This window comes from Marmota marmota, unplaced genomic scaffold (assembly GCF_001458135.2).
Source record: "Marmota marmota marmota unplaced genomic scaffold, marMar, whole genome shotgun sequence".
NCBI lineage: Eukaryota > Metazoa > Chordata > Mammalia > Rodentia > Sciuridae > Marmota > Marmota marmota.
The window spans coordinates 17,331,494-17,351,217 of record NW_025999941.1 but is presented as its reverse complement, the minus strand read 5'-3'; the positions used below and the strand labels follow the sequence as shown (position 1 = coordinate 17,351,217).

General features: G+C 48.1%; 1 protein-coding gene across 1 annotated transcript in view; it reads left to right on the top strand.

The window, feature by feature from the left end:
- The window catches only part of Adamts9 (ADAM metallopeptidase with thrombospondin type 1 motif 9), a 147,897-nt gene that overhangs the window by 103,013 nt on the left and 25,160 nt on the right, over nt 1-19,724 (top strand). Inside the window, exons 24-28 of the mRNA XM_048801020.1 lie at nt 544-711; nt 7,156-7,333; nt 8,954-8,967; nt 15,544-15,696; nt 19,240-19,434. Coding sequence (XP_048656977.1) covers nt 544-711; nt 7,156-7,333; nt 8,954-8,967; nt 15,544-15,696; nt 19,240-19,434 — 708 coding nt within the window. The remainder of the gene's footprint in view (nt 1-543; nt 712-7,155; nt 7,334-8,953; nt 8,968-15,543; nt 15,697-19,239; nt 19,435-19,724) is intronic.

The following is a 19,724-nucleotide window of genomic DNA, read 5'->3' as shown; positions in this document are numbered from 1 at the left end:
AACATATCTTACTATTTGATAATAGGACTTTTTATTCATTTATTTTATTTGTTTGTTTGTTTATTTATTTACTTTGGTACCGGGAATTGAACCCAGGGGTCTTAACCACTGAGCCATGCCCCCAGCCCTATTTTGTATTTTATTTAGAGACAGGGTCTCACTAAGTTGCTTAGGGCCTCGCTAAACTGCTGAGGCTGGCTGTGAACTTGGGATCCTCCTGCCTCAGCCTTGATAGAAGGACCTCTTTCAATCAGATTCTCAAGGTAACTCTGGGTACATGAGCTCTGTTTCTGGCCTCAGTGATCAGAATCTATCCACACTCTTAAGGGAGACAGGATGCCACTTGGGGTTGCTGTGGGACATGTGTTCTCAATGCCACCTGTATTCCCAGTGGAGCCTTGAGATAGGATCCAAAGTGGCTCTGGAAAAGGAGGGCATGGTGACTCTGGTTAGACGCGCTCTTGACCTTGACATCTCTCAGGCAGGCTTTACCACCTCCATGTGATTCAACAACAACAACCTTGCCGTTGCTTTATGTTGCAGTGCTCTGTGTCTTGTGGTCGAGGGCACAAACAGCGAAATGTTTACTGCATGGCAAAAGATGGAAGCCAGTTAGAGAGTGATTACTGTAAACACCTGGCTAAGCCACATGGGCACAGAAGGTGCCGAGGAGGACGGTGTCCCAAATGGAAGGCTGGCGCATGGAGTCAGGTGAGCAATGCTTCTCCCCTACTGGCTGCTTCCTCCTGCTGCGGTCGCTCCCGTTTCTCTGCATGGGCTTGGTGTCACAGAGGGGCACTCGAGACTGGGAGGGACGAGTCTTTATGGGACACTCTGGACACTCACCAGGTGACCTTGAGCAGGTGGATTCAGTCCCTGAAGCTTTGCATAATAACTTCTAGGGGTGATTGCAAGGAGGAGTTCCATGTGGTAGTGGGTGTCTGAGGTCTCGCACCCCTTGATCCTTGGCTAATGGCCTTGGTCACTCACCACTTAGAAAACCACTGATTCAGGTCCCACCGAGGCTGAGTGGGTTTGAATTTATCTTGGAGGTTCTCTCTCTCTTTCCTTCCTTCCTTCCTTCCTTCCTTCCTTCCTTCCTTCCTTCCTTCCTTCACCAGGGATTGAACCCAGGGGCCCTTAACCATGGAGCCCCATCCCCAGCCCTATTTTGTATTTTATTTAGACACAGGGTCTCACTGAGTTGCTTAGGGCCTCACTAAGTTGCTGAGGCTGGCTTTGAACTCAGATCCTCCTGCCTCAGCCTCCTGAGCTGCTGGGATGACAGGTGTGCGCCACAGCACCCAGCCCGGATTTTTCTTAAATGTCTAGAGCTGCTGGAAGCCTTGTCCTCCCTACCCCCAGCCACATTTCATATCACAGAAGTGTGACATACAGGACACCATCCCTGGCACAGTAACCTCATCCCTCCCAAGCCCTTCATCATCAGGAAACATGGAGCTGCTATCTGTTCTAATTCAACAAAGAGTCTGTGCCCAGGTAGAGATGGTTCCGTAAGGAATCCCATTCAAGCATTGTGGCCTACTGCTCGTCCTTCTGCATGGTTTCTAATGACCACTGTCATCTGCTAACTGCCCGTCCTCCTTATTTGGGGAGCTCTCTGGTTCATCTGAAGCCTGCAGCCAGCGTGATTAAGATGCCCCACTAATTAGCTTGGCTTCTTGTAAACTTTACACTCTTGCTCTTCTTTATGTCCCTTGGCCTCTATTTATCTATTCTACATTTCTCCCTGAATATTCAGCTCAGAGCACATAAACGATGCTCATTTTAAAGGCCAGTTTACTCACTAAAGAGATGATTAAAAGACTCTCTTGCTCCTTATTGGTAAACACAGGGAGTTTACTCAGTATCCCATGATCTTATGGGGGAAGCCTAAAACTGCTTACAAAATTGGGATGATTAGGTTTAACTCTGGGCGGTTTGGGGAATGGGTACTGGGGATTGAACTCAGGAGCATGGACCACTGAGCCCCCCATCCCCAGCCCTATTTTGTATTTTAGTTAGAGACAGGAGGGTCTCACTGAGTTGCTTAGCACCTTGCTTTTGCCGAGGCTGGCTTGGAATCAGGATCCTCCTTTCTCAGCCTCCTGAGCTGCTGGGATGACAGGCATGTGCCACCGCACCTGGCTTTTTAAATTTTTTTTTTTAATTTTTGTAAACATAAGGTAATGGGATTATCAGAATGCCTTCCCAAACAAACCACACCGATTGTTCAAACCAATTGCCACCTTTAAAGGAGAGGCAAGCAAACCCAGTTATGTAATGATCTGTGGCCAGCTTGATAATGTCCTGATTTGATTTGTAGAAATGCGTTATAAAAGCTGGACAGACAGGGTGCAGCCTGGGAAGGTGTGCTTTGTGCAATTTAGAAGCGTGCCTGAAACTCATCCACATGATCAGAGATTGTTGGCTCCCTAGAGATCAGCAGGAAACAGCAGCGTCCCCAAGGCAGGACTGTTGGGCAAGAGTGATTATGGCCCAATTGGCAAGGATATTTAGGAGATTTTATATCTGGTCTTCCTACTCTTTTGCTGGTAGCTATGTTTCAGTCTTCCTGTCTTCAAGGTAGAAAAAATAATTAGTGCAATTTTTCATGGTGTCAAAAATACTGGATGATAATAAGGCAGACAGAGTATTGGGATGGGAGACTCCTATAGCCATGTTACTCTTAATAGTCTCTCCCCAAAATTTGGTGTTTTGAGATTTGAAATGGAATGTTTTGTTTCAATGTCTTTTTAGAAATCTTGAAGTTTTGAAGGGAATCAGCTGGGTTGGGTTTTGTTTGTTTTGTTAAAAAACATCATCACTAAAGACTTCAAGGGGCTCCCCACCACCACTACCGAGAGTTCATGTTCAAGGCTGTGGCTAGGGCTCACTGGTAGAGCGCTTGCCTCACATGTGTGAGGCCCTGGGTTTGATCCTCAGCACCACATAAAAATAAATAAATAAAATAAAGGTACTGTGTCCATCTACAACTAAAAAGAGAGAAAGTTCATGTTCAATTTGTTTACATGGTTTGGATCAAGAGCTAAGGGATATCCATGAAATTTATTTATTTTTTTAGTTTTAGTTTTTATTGTTTTGGTACTGGGGATTAAACCCAGGAGCACTTGACCCCAGCCCTATTTAGTATTTTATTTAGAGTCAGGGTCTCACCAAGTTGCTTAGTGCCTCACTATTGCTGAGGCTGGCTTGAACTCTCAATCCTCCTGCCTCAGCCTCCCAAGCCACTGGGATTATAGGCGTACACCACTGTGCCCAGCTACCCATAAAATTTTAAAACAAACATCACCATCGGCTTCTTGATTCAGCCTGATAAATTTGAAGGCTCTGTATTCTCATCTTTTAAAAACAGTTCAGAGCAGAATTTTAAAACTTATTCCTGTTCCTATATAAAGGATTTTTTGTTTGGCTGGTTGGTAAGCTATTTTTTGTTTTGTTTTGTTTGTTTGTTTGTTTGTTTGTTTTTACTTAAAATGAAGCTGAAAATAAAAATCAATGATCGGTTTGGAATGAAAATGTACTTCACCATTCATTAGTCATGATTCTTTCAATCAGTTCATGCGTCAATCCTGAGACGTAGGTCTCTATCATGATTCAACACCTTGGCAGTTAGCATGGGCCCAACACACAGTGAAATGCTGTGACTTAATTAACAGTCCTGGTTTCTTTCTTACTTATTCAAAAATGCAAGGATACATCTTGTAGTCCATGGTGTCTTCGATGTAGTGAAATAAGGACCCAGTTTTTAAAGATCTTCAGTGCTAAAGTTGAAATAGCAGCTGCTCTAAGTTATGACTTTTCTTGTAATTTCAATGCAAGCCACTAGGTGGTGGTGTCTGAGACTGACGCATGCCTCAATGAGTAATGGAGAAACGAGTATATGAGTATATGTGGACTTTGTATCCTCTGAGAGGTTAAGGAAACCATATGCATATGGCCAGGATGAGAACAAAGTTGCTTTCATGATTTCTGCTCTCCATTTGCCTGGGTTTTGTTTGCACTCCTCGCCAACACTCTTGCTGAGAGATATAAGAAAACATCATGATTGCCATAGTTTAAAACTGGAGTCAATTCCAACCCACAGTATCTATGCTGCATTGCCCTGGACAAGGTTTATTTGGATTCATTTTTTTTCCTTTTTGCTTTTGTTGGAGCTAAGGTGATTATCTCTGTTCTTTACTTATTTGTGGAATACCTACATAAAAAGGTTTGTTAGGAAATAAAAAAGATGTTTCATGGAAAATGCTGAGCATAGAACTAAGCCCTCAACTGGGGGTAATTTTGTACCCCATGGGACATTTGGCAATGTCTGGAGACAGCTTGGGTTGTCACAGCTCAGGGTGAGGGAAAGTGTAATTGGTACCTAGTGAGGACAAACCAAGGATCCTGCTAAATGCCCCACAGTGCCCATGCAGCCCCCACAAAAAGGAATCGTTAGGTTGAAGACCCTTCATAGAGTCTGATATCTATTAAGGGCTTGGTAAAAGTCTGCTATTATTGTTGTTATTATTCAGAAAAGTGGGTTGATATAGTTATCTTTCTATCTAATTCCTACTCTAAAATAAAGTCCCCTCTCCATAATTTTAGCGGTAATGCTAGAAGAAAGTGTGTAAAAATTCTCTCCAGGTTTTCACATATGTGTTATGATTCCCCAAATGCCAGAAGTTCCACAGAGATTCTTCCTATCTACATAGATAAGCACCAAGTTCCCCCTCTGAGTTGGTGAATTCTGGGTTCCAGCAGCTCCCTGCTTCTTAGGTCAGAACTGACAACATCTCTCAACCTTGCGCAGTCCGCTGTGCTCGGATGATGTTGGCAGCAGCCGCAGTGGTGGCCGTGGGGGGGACACATTAACCAAGGCCACTCAAAGTAACTCAGAGGTACACTGAGTGGAGTTAGCAAAATTAAATACACATGAGCACACCCCCGGCCACCACCTCCAGGGTCACACAGAGGTCTTTCTGAAGCTGTTTTATTCATGGAGTTTCTGCACAGATCTCTTAGAATTCACCAACCAAGCCTGGCCAGCTCTGTATGCAAATTGCTATGTCCCTTGAGACAGCCCAGGAAGAAAGATCAAATACCAAAGATGAACTCGCAGGCTGTTTGAGCAATGAGCATAGAAGCAAGATTCAGAAAGGCAGGGCCTGTAGCTTGCTGTACCATTTCAGGGGGGCTGAAACTTCTGAATGGGTTATTTCAGAGCTGGTTTTGATAGTATGCAGATCAGAAGCCCCAAACAACACATTGCATAATTGAATTCTTTTGTGTGTGTGTGTGTGTGTGTGTCTTTAATTGTCTTTTGAAAAACGATCAAACAATTTAAGTAGTGATTTTTTAAAATTTTTAGATCATTATGACCCTTTATACCTTCTCTCCATTAACCATAATTTAACTATTCAATAACCAGAGCATCAAAAAGAGGTTCCATTTACTGAATAGCCAACATAGTATTATACACTCTAAAAGTCTTCAGCTCTTTTTCATTTTATTTTCCTTTAGGTGATTCAAATATTTATGAGTTTGTGAATAAATAGCCAAAGGGCTTCTTGGTTCTTGCTGTTAATGGTTGGTGGCATTGTTGTTTGAACAATTCTGTCACTTGGGTAGCTCTGCTGTGCCTCAGCTCATTTTCTTTCACGGAGTAATCATTGAGAAATATTATTCCTGTCCCTCCCATGAGCATTCAAGGGCCATTCCCTGGAGACAGAGCTGTCCCTGGCATCCAGGAACCCTCCCCTCCCACCCAGGACATAATGACTTCAAAAGTCTGGCTCCTTGTGGGTCACAAACTCAATTCCATTAATACAATTAACTTAATTAAACTCACTTAATTAATACAATTAAGCCCAAACAATACAGCAACGTGGATCCAACCTATTTCCTTCTCCTTAGCTAGCTTTGATGTGAACCCTGCCTCCCGAGCAGAGACTCAGCTGAAACAATACAACGTCCCCGCTGCCTTCTAAAGAGTGTCACCTGTTTTCTTAAAATCTGAAATAGGGGGGAACTTAAGATCCAGCAGAACCCTTTGGGTTGTGCACAGAGGAAGGTCATTAGCCCCAGAGACAGCAGAGACCGCTGAGGGTTAATTGAACCAGACGGTCTTTCTAGTTTAAAAGAGCAAGATCCTGTTCTTTAGGGAGACTTCTCTTAGCCATGTAGCTTTCATGTATATCAAACTCCTTGTCTCAACCCCAGCAAATTAATGGGGGCTGAGCTATCACAAAAACTGGGTCATCATTTGTAATTGCTCTAAGCAGTAAGATGTAGCTCCTTCCAATCAAAGGTTGCCTTTCGTTCCTGTCAAAACCTTAATAAAGACAATCATTCTTGGGCCTGAACATAAGTGAGATTATGAAACCCAGCAACGAGGAAGCCATTAAAAAATTAATTTAGAGGAAAGTTAATTGCAGATTTAATATGGTGTTTTGCAACTTGGTCAAACAAAAATGTTTCTGCGTGATTAACAGTTATTTTTCAACAGCAGAGCACATTAAGCCCGAGGAAGTGATTTTTTTTCTTGTCAGCTTTTATTCTTCATACATTTATCTGAGGTTGTAAATAGACACGAATACTTTAGTGAATTCCATGGTTTTAAAAAAAAAAATGTTTCCAAAAATAGGAGCCAGAAAAGGAAGAGACTAGAGGAAATAATTCTGCTTATATGGCCCTAAAATGGTCCCGGGTTTACTCTCCTTGGGTTCTGACTTGAATCTGCCAAGAAATTCTTCTTAGACCAATTGTAAGTTTGGATTTGAATTGTAGAATTTCGATTTCTTGTAAATTCTTCCTGATTTTCAAGAACCTCAGACCCTCCAGGATAGACATCATCCCAACTTGTCATTCCCTGTGACAGCCTTGTCCTCTGGGGGGCTGACTGCTCCACCCCACTCTTCCCAGCGCTCCAATCCCCCTCGGGGGGCTTTGCTAACTCAGAGACCCCCTGCCACTTGGGTGGCTCTTCCCAAGCCTGCAGCCCCTCCAGCGGCTGAGTTCCCAAGTGCCCGTGGGTCCCACTGTCGCGCTAGCAGTGAAGGTCACTGGGTTAGGAGGGCACCGCCCGCCTCCTCACCTCCCCCCACCAAAAAATTAGCCAAAGCGGCCACTTACCGTCCTCTGTCTTCCCAGTGCTCGGCGTCCTGTGGTCCCGGCATGCAGCAGAGGCGCGTGAGCTGTCAGATCGGGACGCACAGACCAGCGCGCGACACCCAGTGCGACCCCTTCGTGCGACCCGCGTCTGAGCGCATCTGCCAGGGCCCGCCGTGCCCGCGCTTCACCTGGAGGGCCGAGCAGTGGCAGGAGGTGAGTGGGGACACCTGTCGCTTGCCCCGCCCCTGGCGGGCGTCACCTCCACCTTGGGAAGCCCGGGGCCCTGCAGCAGGGTGGCGTGGTGGCTGGCCCTTTCCCAAAGGCGGGCTGTCAAGTCTGCAGCATTCCCACCGCGGGGTGGGGAGCGCCCTGCAGAAGCTGCTCCTCCCCAGGCTCCGTGTGTCCCCAACGTCCTGGGTCTGACTGTGCCAGACAAGTTCTCCAGGCCTTGAGCCAAATGCCTAAAGATAAGACTCACAGGAGGGGCAGGCGGGAGGGACATGTTAACTCTGCAGGTCCAGATTGGGCCACTCTGTATTCTTGCAATAGCCGCCAGCCAGAAGGCAGACTGTAGGTAGGACCTGCTGTGTATTTTCCCCCTTTTTGCATGACTTGGGCTGTCGGATAGAAGACGGGTGCTCCTGTGAAACTGGGATTCACTAGTGAAGGATTTCCAGTGATTGTGAAAGAAGGACAGCATCTAAAACTCTTCCATGGGTGCAGAAATAAGCCAGACTTACTCCCCGCCCCATCCCCAGTTAATGTTTAGCTAAAGAAAACACTAAGTGTCCCTGGAGAAAAGTCTGGCTGGGAAGGTAAGACATTAATAAGAGGTGACCTCAGTTTCCAGAGCAAGTATGTGTGTGTTCTGATTGCACAAAGGGGGGAAAGAAAATGAAAACAAAACCACCTCCTCTGATGTTGCAATAAATAAAATTGCAAGCTGTTTAAAGCTCAAAGATAGGTCAGGAGTCCCCCGGACCCAGAATCGCTCTGGGAATGCACAGAAAGGGTTACAATTTGGGGAGAAAAGACACTATACTTGGTAGTGAGGTGGGTGCTTTGTGTTCATGTCACCTCACTCAATCTTTCTAACCACTAGATTAGATGAATATTATTATCATCATCCCATTTTATAGATGAGAAAACTGAGGTTCTGAGAGTCCGTGTCACATACTAATCACCGGGAAGAAGCAAAAGTTGGGATCTTAAGTTTGTTTTCTTAACTATGATGAGATGTCCACCTGCATTCTTTTTTATTTGGGAGGGGGGGTTACCAGGAACTAAACTCAGGAGCACTCAACCACTGAGCCACATCCCCAGCCCATGAGTCAGGTCTGCGTCCATCAGAGGGTAGCGGGCAGCAGTGCCTACATCAGATACAGTTCCGGTTCGTTGCACGGGAGCCCTGTACGTTACTGGGAACCCGGAGACTTAGAACACAGACCTGGTTCCTACCCCAGCTCTGCTGCCTGCCAGCCACGAGACTCAGAGCAAGGATTCTAGATTTCTCTGAGTCTTGGCTTTACCGTCTGCAGGGTGGGGATAACAGGAACTCTGAGAAAGATAGAGAGAGGCATCAATTATGGTTTGGAAATTGGCATGTCCAATGCAGAAGAAACTGGAGGCTCCTTTGTCCCCCTGCCTTAATAATACCTCTTAATTCTCTTGCAATTGTCTTTTTCTTTTTTTGGTACCAGGGATTGAACCCAGGGGTACTTAACCACTGAGCCACACCCCCAGACATTTTTTATTTAGAGACAGGGTCTCCCTGAGTTGCTTAGGGCCTCACTAAGTTGCTGAGGCTGGTCTTGAACTTGTGATCCTCCTGCCTCAGCCCCCACTGCTGGGGTGACATGCGAGCACCACCACACCCGGCTTCTTCTCCGTGCAGTCCTTGTTTATTGGCTGCTTCCGCCCTGTCCCTCTCCATCTCACACCAACTCTGCTCTGTGTGACTGCTCCAGGGAGTAGAAGTAAGAGAGCATTGAGAAATGGACCGAAGTGGACTGTTCAGGCTTCAGCCGGTTTCTGAACCTGCTAGAACCAATCACCAAACCCCACCCCAAGCTCCCTTGAGACTCCTTCTAAATCTCAAAAAAAAAAAAAAAAAGGCGGAGAGGGGACCTTGCCCCAGAAGCACTGATGAAATTCCACTTTTCCTGTCATACAAAGTAAACCTGAAGTTTATGTCTTCACATACGCTGTGCAGATGGATCTTTGAAAATCTATCTTCAGATATTGCTTTCAATCTCTGAGTAAGAAGACCTGCCGAGCGCAGTGGCTCACACCTGTCATCCCAGTGGCTCAGAGGCTGAGGTGGGAGGCTGAGGCAGGAGGATGTGAATTCAAAGCCAGCCTCAGCAACTTAGTGAGGCCCTAAGCAACTTATTGAGACTCTAACTCTAAATAAAATATAAAAAGGGCTGGGGATGGGGCTCAGTGGTTAAGCACCCCTGGGTTCAATCCCTGGTACCAAAAAACAGAAGAAGAAGACCTAAGGACACAGTCTGGCTGGGACCTCTGTTTAAGACATTTCCAGAGATTAACCAAGAGAAGAGACCCCATTAACAATGGAGGGCAGCTCCAAGAGTCTCCCTCCTGCCCCCGAGCTTGAGAGTTTGGAGGAGGACCTGGGGTCACGGGAGGCTGTGCGCTGTGGCAGAGGGATGCTCAGGGCAGCTGGAAGCTTGAGAAATCCATCCGGACCTTCATGTCCTCATGTAAAAGGCTGTTGGTGGCCTGCTCAGAATGTCCCCAGGGCAGCACAGTGGAGAGGGAGTGTCCACGGTGCCTGAGAACCTGAGCTGACCAGATCAGGAGCCCAGATCAGGAGCGGTGTGACCCTTTGCACGTCCGACCTGTTTGCCTGGGGCCACCTGATGGGATCCTTGATTGTTCCTACCTCTGTGGTCACAGGTGTCCTGGTTAAACAGTAAGGAGGGTGGTTGCTTCCCCATGCAGCCCACTCCTGGCCCCTAGAGCACAGGCACCCACACGGCTCTGTCTTGTTCTCCTGGGACCCTCTCACTCAGGCACATGTTTTGACTTTCCTCCCTAATGACCCTCGACCTGATCTGGGGAGCAGGCCCAGAGCAACATCCGGGCCCCCAGGGTGGGACAGCTGGAGTTCCCTGGACAGGACCCTCTCTCTTAGTGGTTCTTGGCAAACACCTACATCTTGTGGCATGTTGCGAGTATCTTGTGCTTTCTGCTCCTCTCTCTGAGGTAGTAAACTCACCTGTACGTTGGTGAGATGTCTTGTTTCAGCACATGACCCCTTTTCCTTGTCAGAAAGGCATCTGCCTTGATAAGCAAGACCTCTGCAGCTCTGCCCACCTGCTCCTGGCCCAGCAGAGGAACGTGGTTTTGCTCATGCAGATCTGGACTCCGAGGACGAGCAGGATGTCTTAGTGATCTTCACGATGGTCACAGTGGGGTGGGACCAGGGTGGGATGTGGACACAGGGCTCCTATCACTCAGTACTTCATTTGATAAATCCGTATGGCCACTTGCAAAGCTCCACGTACTGTGCTTTAGGAAGGCGTTTAAAATCCCAGTCCTCAAATCATGCCATCCAAGAACCCCGACTGCTTGAGCAGGGCCCCCCCTTTAGCATTTGGAGTTGTCCTTGGCCTCCTCTTCTTTCCCTGAGATATACTCAAGTATATTCTGTGAGGAACCCACGTCTGCTCACAGAGCTGTACAGGTGGCCCTAGGTGCTAAGCCCGGTGACCACCAGTGAGCAACTGAGTGACACTCAGGACACCGAGCTGACAGTAGTTGCAGCACTGTGTGGCACAGTAGGGAGGGAAGCTGGGTACGGAGCCCTCCAGGCTGTGTGTAGGTCCCCAGCCCAGAACCGGGCCTGCTGTGAATACTGACTGACTGAATGAGTGACGTCAAAGTTGTAAAATGTCTCCATGGTAACATTTCTGCCTCCTTTTTTCCTCAGAAGTCTGTTAATCAGGGGGCAGAAATGTCCAAATTTGCTGGGCACGGAGATGCGTGCCTGTAATCCCAGGGGAGGCTGAGGCAGGAGGATCGAGAATTCAAAGCCAGCCTCAGCCACTCAGGGAGGCCCTAAGCCATTCAGTGAGACCCTGACTTTAAAATGAGCTTTAGAAGCCCTTGGTGATTTAAAAACAGTTTACTGTGGGGTGGGGGATTTTCCATCATTGCATCTCATAATATAAAAATTTAAAATCTTTGCTGGGTGTGGTGCTACACACCTGTACTCTCAGCGGCTCAGGAGGCTGAGGCAGGAGGATCATAAGTTCAAAGCCAGCCTCAGCAAAAGTGAGGCCCTAAGCAACTCAGTGAGGGCTGGGGTTGGGGCTCAGTGGTTCAGTGCCCCTGAGTTAAATCCCTGGTACCCCCCCCCCAAAAAAAAACCCTTAAGGTCACACGAGGAACCCTGGGTTCCACCTGCGGTCTGTGATTTCTCCCTCTGTATGCTCTGCAGGCATTGCGACTCTAGAAGTGACAGAGTCTTTCCTCCTTGGAGAAAATCAACAATCTCAAAAGGCAGAGCCTGTGAATATCACATGACCGGTCTCCCCCTATGGTTAGGCAACTGCACCAAAAAGTATATTTGAAAGTATAAAGCAACCTGATTACAATCATTAAGGACAGACAATTTCCACCTGTCGCATTAAATGATCCTGTTTAGACCGGCACCCCATGGCTTTCCTACCTGGCTGAGCAAATAGTACCCTTAAAGAGTTTATTTTAGGGCTTCCTCAACCTCCAATTTGGAAAGCTATTTCCCTGCTGTTAATTTTAACACATTTAAAGGCACATGCAGCCCGAAGCACCCCGAGCAACCTATCCCACTGAGTCCAGCCCTGTGATTATTCTCCTCCTGAATTACACAGTGCGCTGGAATTCACAGAGGCTGCAGGTGTTTCTTATGCATTTATTGGAGGTTTTCCTCTAAAAGCTATAATGGAATCAGAGAAAGCCTTTTGGACATTAAAATAAGACTCCTTGAACTTCCTGGCCGCTTTCTAGAACATTCTAGAGATTGTATTCCAGGACATGCCGAGGAGTCCTAAGTCAGGAGTCTGAGGAGGCATCACAGCAGACGCTGCTGAACCCCCAGTCGCACGGCAGGACTTGTTTTCTAGTTACCCAGCCCCCACCGTCTCATTAGGATTAAAGATTCCAGGATAAAACCCTCCTCACGTGACTCTCAGAGCTGCTGTTGACCAGTTCCAAGGCATGGGCCAGTCACTGATTTACCTGGCTTAATTTTTAATTTTCTGAAAAGGGAGAGGTTTTCCCAGCTCACTTCTCTACTCGTGGTCAAATAGCTGTCCTGGTAGTTAACCAACTGTTCCTCAAGACGCAGGGACAGGCACGTAGCAGGCAGAGAGCATTCAGGAGTCTGGGTGCTGCTGCTCTCAGCCGTTACTGATTGACACCAAGTGAGCCTTGGGGTTAAGGAAAAGGAGCCGGAGCCCTGGAACGTGTAGTCCAGGTCGGCTGCTCACTGATCACTGTCTTCTCTGAGTCACCCAAGTCTTTCCTTTTTAAGGCATTACTTTTTCCACACGTAGCTACAAATTTCTTCTGCAGCTATCTGCACACTTTTTGGTTTGGTTTTTTGTTTTTCTGGTACCAGGGATAGAACCCAGGGGTGCTTAACCACGGAGCCCTATCCCCAGCCCCTTTTATATTTTATTTTGAGACAGGGTCTGGCTGAATTGCTGAGGGCCTTGCTAAGTTGCTGAGGCTGGCCTCAAACTTTTGATCCTCCATCCTCAGCCTGGAGAGCCACTGGGATCACACACCTGGCTTACTAATGAAAAAACAGAAACATTATCCCTTCGAAATCACTGCCAGCTTAGTTCAGGAAAACAGACCCCCAAAATCACTGAGGCAGGGGTGAGCCGGGGAAGCAGGCCCTTCCTTGACATGATGTTTGCTCCCCCAGGCTCTCCTCAAAGTGGTTTTAAGTCAGACTTGTCCTCTGGGAAATGAGGATCCACATTCTAGACTCTTGAGATTTTGCTTCCAAGCAAGCAATTTTAAGTTCACGAATAATGAGAAGCTAACAGCACATAGCAGGAGATGGCTTCTGCTCCCTAAAGGAACAAAGTCATTCCTGAAGGACCCACAGCCATTCCCTTCTTAGAGGTCTACCCTAAAGAATTGAAATCAGGCCAGGTGCAGTGGCACATCTATAATCCCAGCCACCCAGGAGGCTGAGGCAGGAGGGTCACATATTCAAACCCAGCCTCAGCAACTTAGCAAGGCCCTAAGTGACTCAGTGAGACCCTGTCTCTAAAAAATAATAATAATAATAATAAGATAGGGCTAGGGACATGGCTCAATGGTTAAGTGCCCCTGAGATTAATCCCTGGTACCAAAAATAAAAAATAAAAAATAAGATTTGAAACCGGGTTTACCTGTCTGTCCATGAATGTTCATAGTAACATTACTCAAAAATGTCCATCGGGCAGATTAGGAAAGACCTCTCTGAGTGAGGTTGGATCTCAAATGCCTTGGGGGCAAGTCTGTCTGTGAGAGGTGAGATCTGAGGCTCTCCTTGGACTCTTAAATTAGAAAAATCACTGATTGTTAGATAACCCAGGGCAACAGGTTTATCACTGGGGTTAAGGAAATGGACACTGGGCTCAGCACATGTGTCTGTCAGCTCCCAAAGTCATCTGGAGTCTTAAAGAGAGAGACAGGGACTCTTTAGAAAGAACAGGTTTTGGTGAGCTCAGCAACACATCACCAAGATGAGACTTCTAAGGTGGAGTTTGCTGTTGGTTGAAGCAAAAAAGATAAGAACTTTGTGGACAACACAGAGATCATTCTAGAACAAAATATATCCTTAGCCTTCTTTTCCAGTCTTGACTGACAGGAGCAAACATGTGTGACCAGGGATGAGTTACTTAAGGCTCTTAAAATCCCAGTTTCTTGCCAGGCACAGTGGTGCATGCTGTAATCTCAGGGGCTCTGGAGGCTGAGGCAGGAGGACCGAAAGTTCAAAGCCGGCCTCAGCAACTTAGCAAGGCTCTAAGCAACTCAGTGAGACCCTGTCTCTAAATAAAATACAAAAAAGGGCTGGGGATGTGGCTCAGTGGTCGAGTGCCCCTGAATTCAATTCCTGGTTAAAAAAAAAATCCCAGTTCCTTTATCTGAAATGTAGAAATTATAGAAAACCCTAAATCTCACTTTCTTACTATTATCCTTAGTGCTTAAACAGGAGCGCCTCCCTGAGACCCTGGAACTCCCTGTCCACTCTCCCCCACCAGGACCTGCCCTGGGCCTGGCCATTGGCAGAGACTTGGTGAATACTGTGTGGGTGATTGGGGGTGTGAACCGTCCACCCTGGAGTAGGTCAGGCTGTGGCCAGGACAGCACATTTCCACGTCTGTGGGGCTTCCTAGGGAGAGGTGGGACTTGTCATTTGTGGTTCCCCGGGATAGGAGATAGGGGCAAGGGCTGGAATCAGCACCCATCACCACATTCCTGGCACCAGAGGTATTCAGATGGCAGTTGGGTGACCCCTGGCTTTGGTTTTAAAGGCAAGTCTGCATTTGGGTAGGTGTTGAGTTTTCAGGCCTGAGGGCCTTTCCAAGACTGAGAGTCACTCCTTCGCCTTTCCTTTCCTCATCCGGCTCATCCATGCCCTGGGGAGCCGAGGGTAAAAAATGGAGAGCTCTGACATCCTGCTTCAGGATCTCAGGGTTTTTTCTTATTTGTTCTTTTTAGATATACCTGAGAATATATTGAATTTTGACATATTATACATACATGCAGTCTAACTTCCCATTCTTGTGGTTGGACATGATGTGGAGTTTCCCTGGTCGTGTGTTCATATATGAACACAGGAAAGTTCTGTCCCATTCACTCCACTGTCTTTCCTGTTCCCATCCCCCTCCCTTCCCTTCATTTCCCAATGAAATTCTATTCTTCCCTACCTACCTTCCCTTGTTGTGTGTTAGCATGTGCACATCAGAGAGAATATTCAGTCTTTAATTTTTTGGGATTGGCTTTTTTCACTTAGCATGGTAGTCTCCTGTTCCATCCACTTACCAGCAAATGCCATAATTTCATTCTTCTTTAAGGCTGAGTAATATTCCATTGTGTATAGGTACCACAGTTTCTTTATCCATTCATCTGTCCGTAGGGCATCTAGGTTGGTTCGATAGCTTGGCTATTGTGGATTGAGCTGCTTATAAACATGAAGGTGTAGGCCCAAAGTAGGCCCAAAATAGGCCCAGTTCTCCACCATGTTGACTTTGGAACCAACTTCCTCAACAAGACAGGAAGTAAAATCAAGAATCAAACTAAAAAGCTTCTTTACAGCAAAGGAAACCATCAAAAATGTGAACACAGAACCTATAGAATGGAAGAAAATCTTTACCACCTGCACCTTAGATAGAGCATTAATATTCAGGCTATACAAAGAACTCTAAAAACTACACACACACACACACACACACACACACACAAACCAGGGCNCACAGCGCGCACTGCGCCCCCGGCCAGCGGCCAGCCGAGCGCGAGACCTGCAGCCTGCAGCCCTGCGAGTACGTGTGGATCACGGGCGAGTGGTCAGAGGTACGGTCCCGGGGACACTTGGGGCGCCTCCAGGTCAGCCTGGCCTGGGAGCAGCTGAGGGAAGGGACAGGGACCCACCTCCCAGCTCTGCCCTGAGAACCCTTGTGCTCTCGGGTGGGTCCTGGGTGCAAATTGGGGAGATCTGCAGCAGGGTCTCACTTCCCTCAACTCCTCCTGCTGCAGACTCCGCTGGATGAGATGATGAGTTGTGACAGGGACTGCAAGAAGATCCTTAGCAGCATAGTGAGACCCAGGCTTACATTTTAAAAAGTAAATAAAAATTAAGAAGGGCTGGGTGCAGTGGTGCACACCTGTAATCCCAGTGGCTGGGGAGGCTGAGGCAGGAGGATCTCTAGTTCAAAGCCAGCCTCAGCAACTCAGTGAGGCCCTAAGCAGCTCAGCTAGACTCTGTCTCTAAATAAAATACAAAATAGAGCTGGGCTTAATAGTTAAATGCCCCTGAATTCAATTCCCAGTTTAAAAAATAAAATAAAATTTAAGAGAAAGGTTGGGGATGTGTAGTCTAGCAGTAAAGCACCCCAGAATCTAATCCTCAGTACCAAACTAAGTATATAAGTATTAAAAAGAAATCATAAGGTTTACAAGGCAGGGTGGCCCACGCCTATAATCCCAGCAGCTCCGAAGGCTGAGGCAGGAGGATTGCATGTTCAAAGCCAGCCTCAGCAAAAGAGAGGCCCTAAGCAACTCAGGGAGACCCTGTCTCTAAATAAAATACAAAATAGGGCTGGGGTTGGGGCTCAGTGGTCCAGTGACCCTGAGTTCAATCCTTGCCCCCTGCCAAAAAAAAAAAAAAAAAAACATAAGGTTTGAAAAGAAGATGATCATGCTATCACTTGTGTGGACTGACCGATAGAGAGGGGTGTCTAGGTAGGCAGAGTAGGGGGGTGTACAGGGGAGATAGACCCCTGAGGTTCTTTGGATATCACAGAAGATCGCTGTTTCTCTGGGCAAAATTGGTGAAATGGGAAATCCACATTGGCCTTGCCAGACGTGACTGGCCTGGCCTGCACAGGGTTGGAAATAGCAACGGCAGAAAGGAGGCTGCATTTGGGGAGTTAGGAGGCCTCACACAAAAGCCCAGCTGTGTGGCCTCTCTGGGGAAATCAGGGAAGAGGGGCCACGTTTCTGGACAGCTGGGCCAGGAAGGAAGAGAACCCGCTGGAGTCACGCGGCCGGAAGGCAGGGGCCCTGGCTGAGGAGTGGTCCTGCCCTGCCACGCCCTGTGCCTCTGTAGGGTGAAGGGATACCAGGTCAGGCTATTAGGAAACAGACGGACAGTTCCCCAGGCAGGAGCATGTGACCCAGGTGAGAGTTCAGAAGTCTTTGCCGTCGAGTTTGAGGCCTGCATCCCAACTGTCCTGAGGCCAGGGAGGTGGAAGGGATTCATGGGAAGGGCTCCTCTGGTCTTCTCTTTGCCCCTTATTTCTTCATCAGACAGCGTCGCCAACTTCTGTCCCCAAGGCTTTCGCAGGAAGCCACCCCTGGCTCTCAGGGGAAAAGACATCCTGCCTTTCCTCCCTCTCTCCCGCTTGAGGGCTCTGTCCCTGTGACTGTGGACTCCTCTGCTTCCTGGGGACTCTGCTTCTTGACTTGAGCTCCATCAAGTGCTACTCAGTTGAGAGCTGGCTGGAGCTGCTGTGCCTCTCACTGGCCAAGACTCACAGCCTCCTCTCGGCCTCTATGACAGCCTCTTCTCAGCCTTCTATGACAACCTCCTCTCAGCCTCTATGACAGCCTCCTCTCAGCCAATCTTCTATGTGCTGCTTTTTCATGTTAAAAGAGTTTGCATTTCTTTCTAAGACTTCAGTCAAGTCACTCTTATAGCTTTAATACAACACGAAACCCTTGACAGAGGAGATAGAAAGATTTTTTAAAAAAATAATAGTCCCACACTTCATCGGATTTTCAGCTGTATTATGAATTGAAAACTGTGCAGATCTGCAGACGGTCTAGAAGCCTTAAAACAGGACCAGACACAGATGGAAGGACCACAAGGAAGGGAGTTTACAAGGGGAGAGATGCAGAGAGGGGTTGGCAGAGCAATTCCTTCTAGAAGGATCTGTGAACGTGCAAGTGCCACCGCAAGGCATGCTCTGTCCCTGGGACCTCTGCTCCTAGAGAGCTCTCTGTGTCCTTCTGGAGGTCACCCCCTCTAGGTTGGCAGAGAACAGAGAAAGACCTGCAAAGACAAGCTCCACCCCAGACAGAGATGCCCTCCAGTGAGGCCTAGAGGGTCCTGCTGGGAAGGAGACACCGTCCTGTGCTTTCTTTTTATTTTCTTTCTTTATATATTTGTTTATTTTATTTTATGATGGTTATTTTCTTGGGTGTGGTACCAGGGATTGAACCCGGGGATGCTTAACCACTGAGCCCCATCCCCAGCCCTTTTTGTAGATTTTCTAATTTAGAGACAGGGTCTTGCTGGATTGCTTAGGGCCTTGCCAAATTGCTGAAGCTGGCCTCAAACATGCGATCCTCAGCCTCCCCAGCTGCTGTGATTACCGGCGTGTGCCTCTGCACCTGGTTTATTTTCAAATTAGATCAGGAAGACAGGCTCATGAAGAATCCCACATATAAGACCCGAACCAGGAGCACAGGCAGAACATGCAAGATTTTCCCTCCTCAGAGAGGGGCCACTCAAACCCTTCAACACTCTGGTCTGCTTTGGTTGGAGGAACCCAGGAGCAAGGGACATTTTCACAAGGCTTTTAGCAGCTGGTTGAGAGGATCTGCTCTTCCCAGCTTCCTTTCAGAGAGTGGAGGCCTCTGAACCAAGCCTGGCCATACTTGGGGCTCAGTATCCTCAGCAAATAAATGCCCGCCTGTGCCCCTCTGGAATGGCTGGTGGGCTGCTTTTGCTTGTGGTGTGTAGGGGCCAGGGCTCTCAGCACCCATCTTCTCAAACATACAGCCTCGTTGAAGTCAGGACAGACCAAGGTCGATGCCTGCAAACACCCCTGAGTTCAATCCCAGGTTCATCACCTCATCATCATCATAGTAAAAGGACTGGGGACATGGCCCATGGTAAAGAACCCTTAGAGTAACCTCCAGTACTGGGGGGCAGGGGGGAACAAGATGATCCCTGGCCAGGGAGAGAAGAGACAGGCCCGTGTGGAAGCACTCAGTTCCCAGGGAAGGGACCCTCCCCCCAAGTCCCCTCTGGCTAAATGTTTGCATTCCACACTCAAAATGGCAGCTCATGGGTTGGCTGTCGGTGGCTTCTGTGATGTGGTGGCTGTAGGTTTGGAAGAGCACAGTTTGGTGACAACTACGGATCCTCCTGCTCCTCCTCCCCTGGAGACGCAGAGAGGGGTTGGAGGGACCCCAGGTCCCTGCAGTGGGAGCCCCAGGTGTGGGAGTGTCCCAGGCTGCCTGTCCCCTGGGTGCCTGGGCCGCCCTGTGATGGACTTCGAGAGCTGGCCGCGGGAGAGTCCCTAGGCACCCGGGAGGCAGGGCCAGCTGGAGACCAACCCCCGGAGCCCTGCCTGAAGCTCCCTGGGGGCCCTCTGTCCCTGTCCACAGTGCTCGGTGACCTGCGGGAAGGGCTACCAGCAGAGGCTGGTGTCGTGCAGCGAGGTCTACGCGGGCAAGGACAGCTACCAGTACACCTACCAGGCCAGCGCCCCCTGCCCCGGCCCACAGCCCGCCAGCGTCCGCCCCTGCTACCCCGGGACCTGCCCCGCCTCGGCTGCCTGGAGAGTCGGCAACTGGGGGAGCGTGAGTAGAGGGCCCCACGGGACCACCCATTAGTGCTGGGCTGCACAGAGCAGGAGAGGGGCATCTCTGGTTTCTGACAGGACGGCTCTGTGCTTGGAAGCCACTTGGGCTGGAACTGAATCCCGGGTTGGCCACCTTCCAGGGCAATGTGAGCTGGACAGCTCTCGGTTTCCTCATCTAGACAGTGGGTGGAGGTGAAATGTCAATATGCAAAAGGCTTAATATATAAATGGTTAGAATGGCCAATTTTATCATATATATATATATATATATATATATATGTGTGTGTG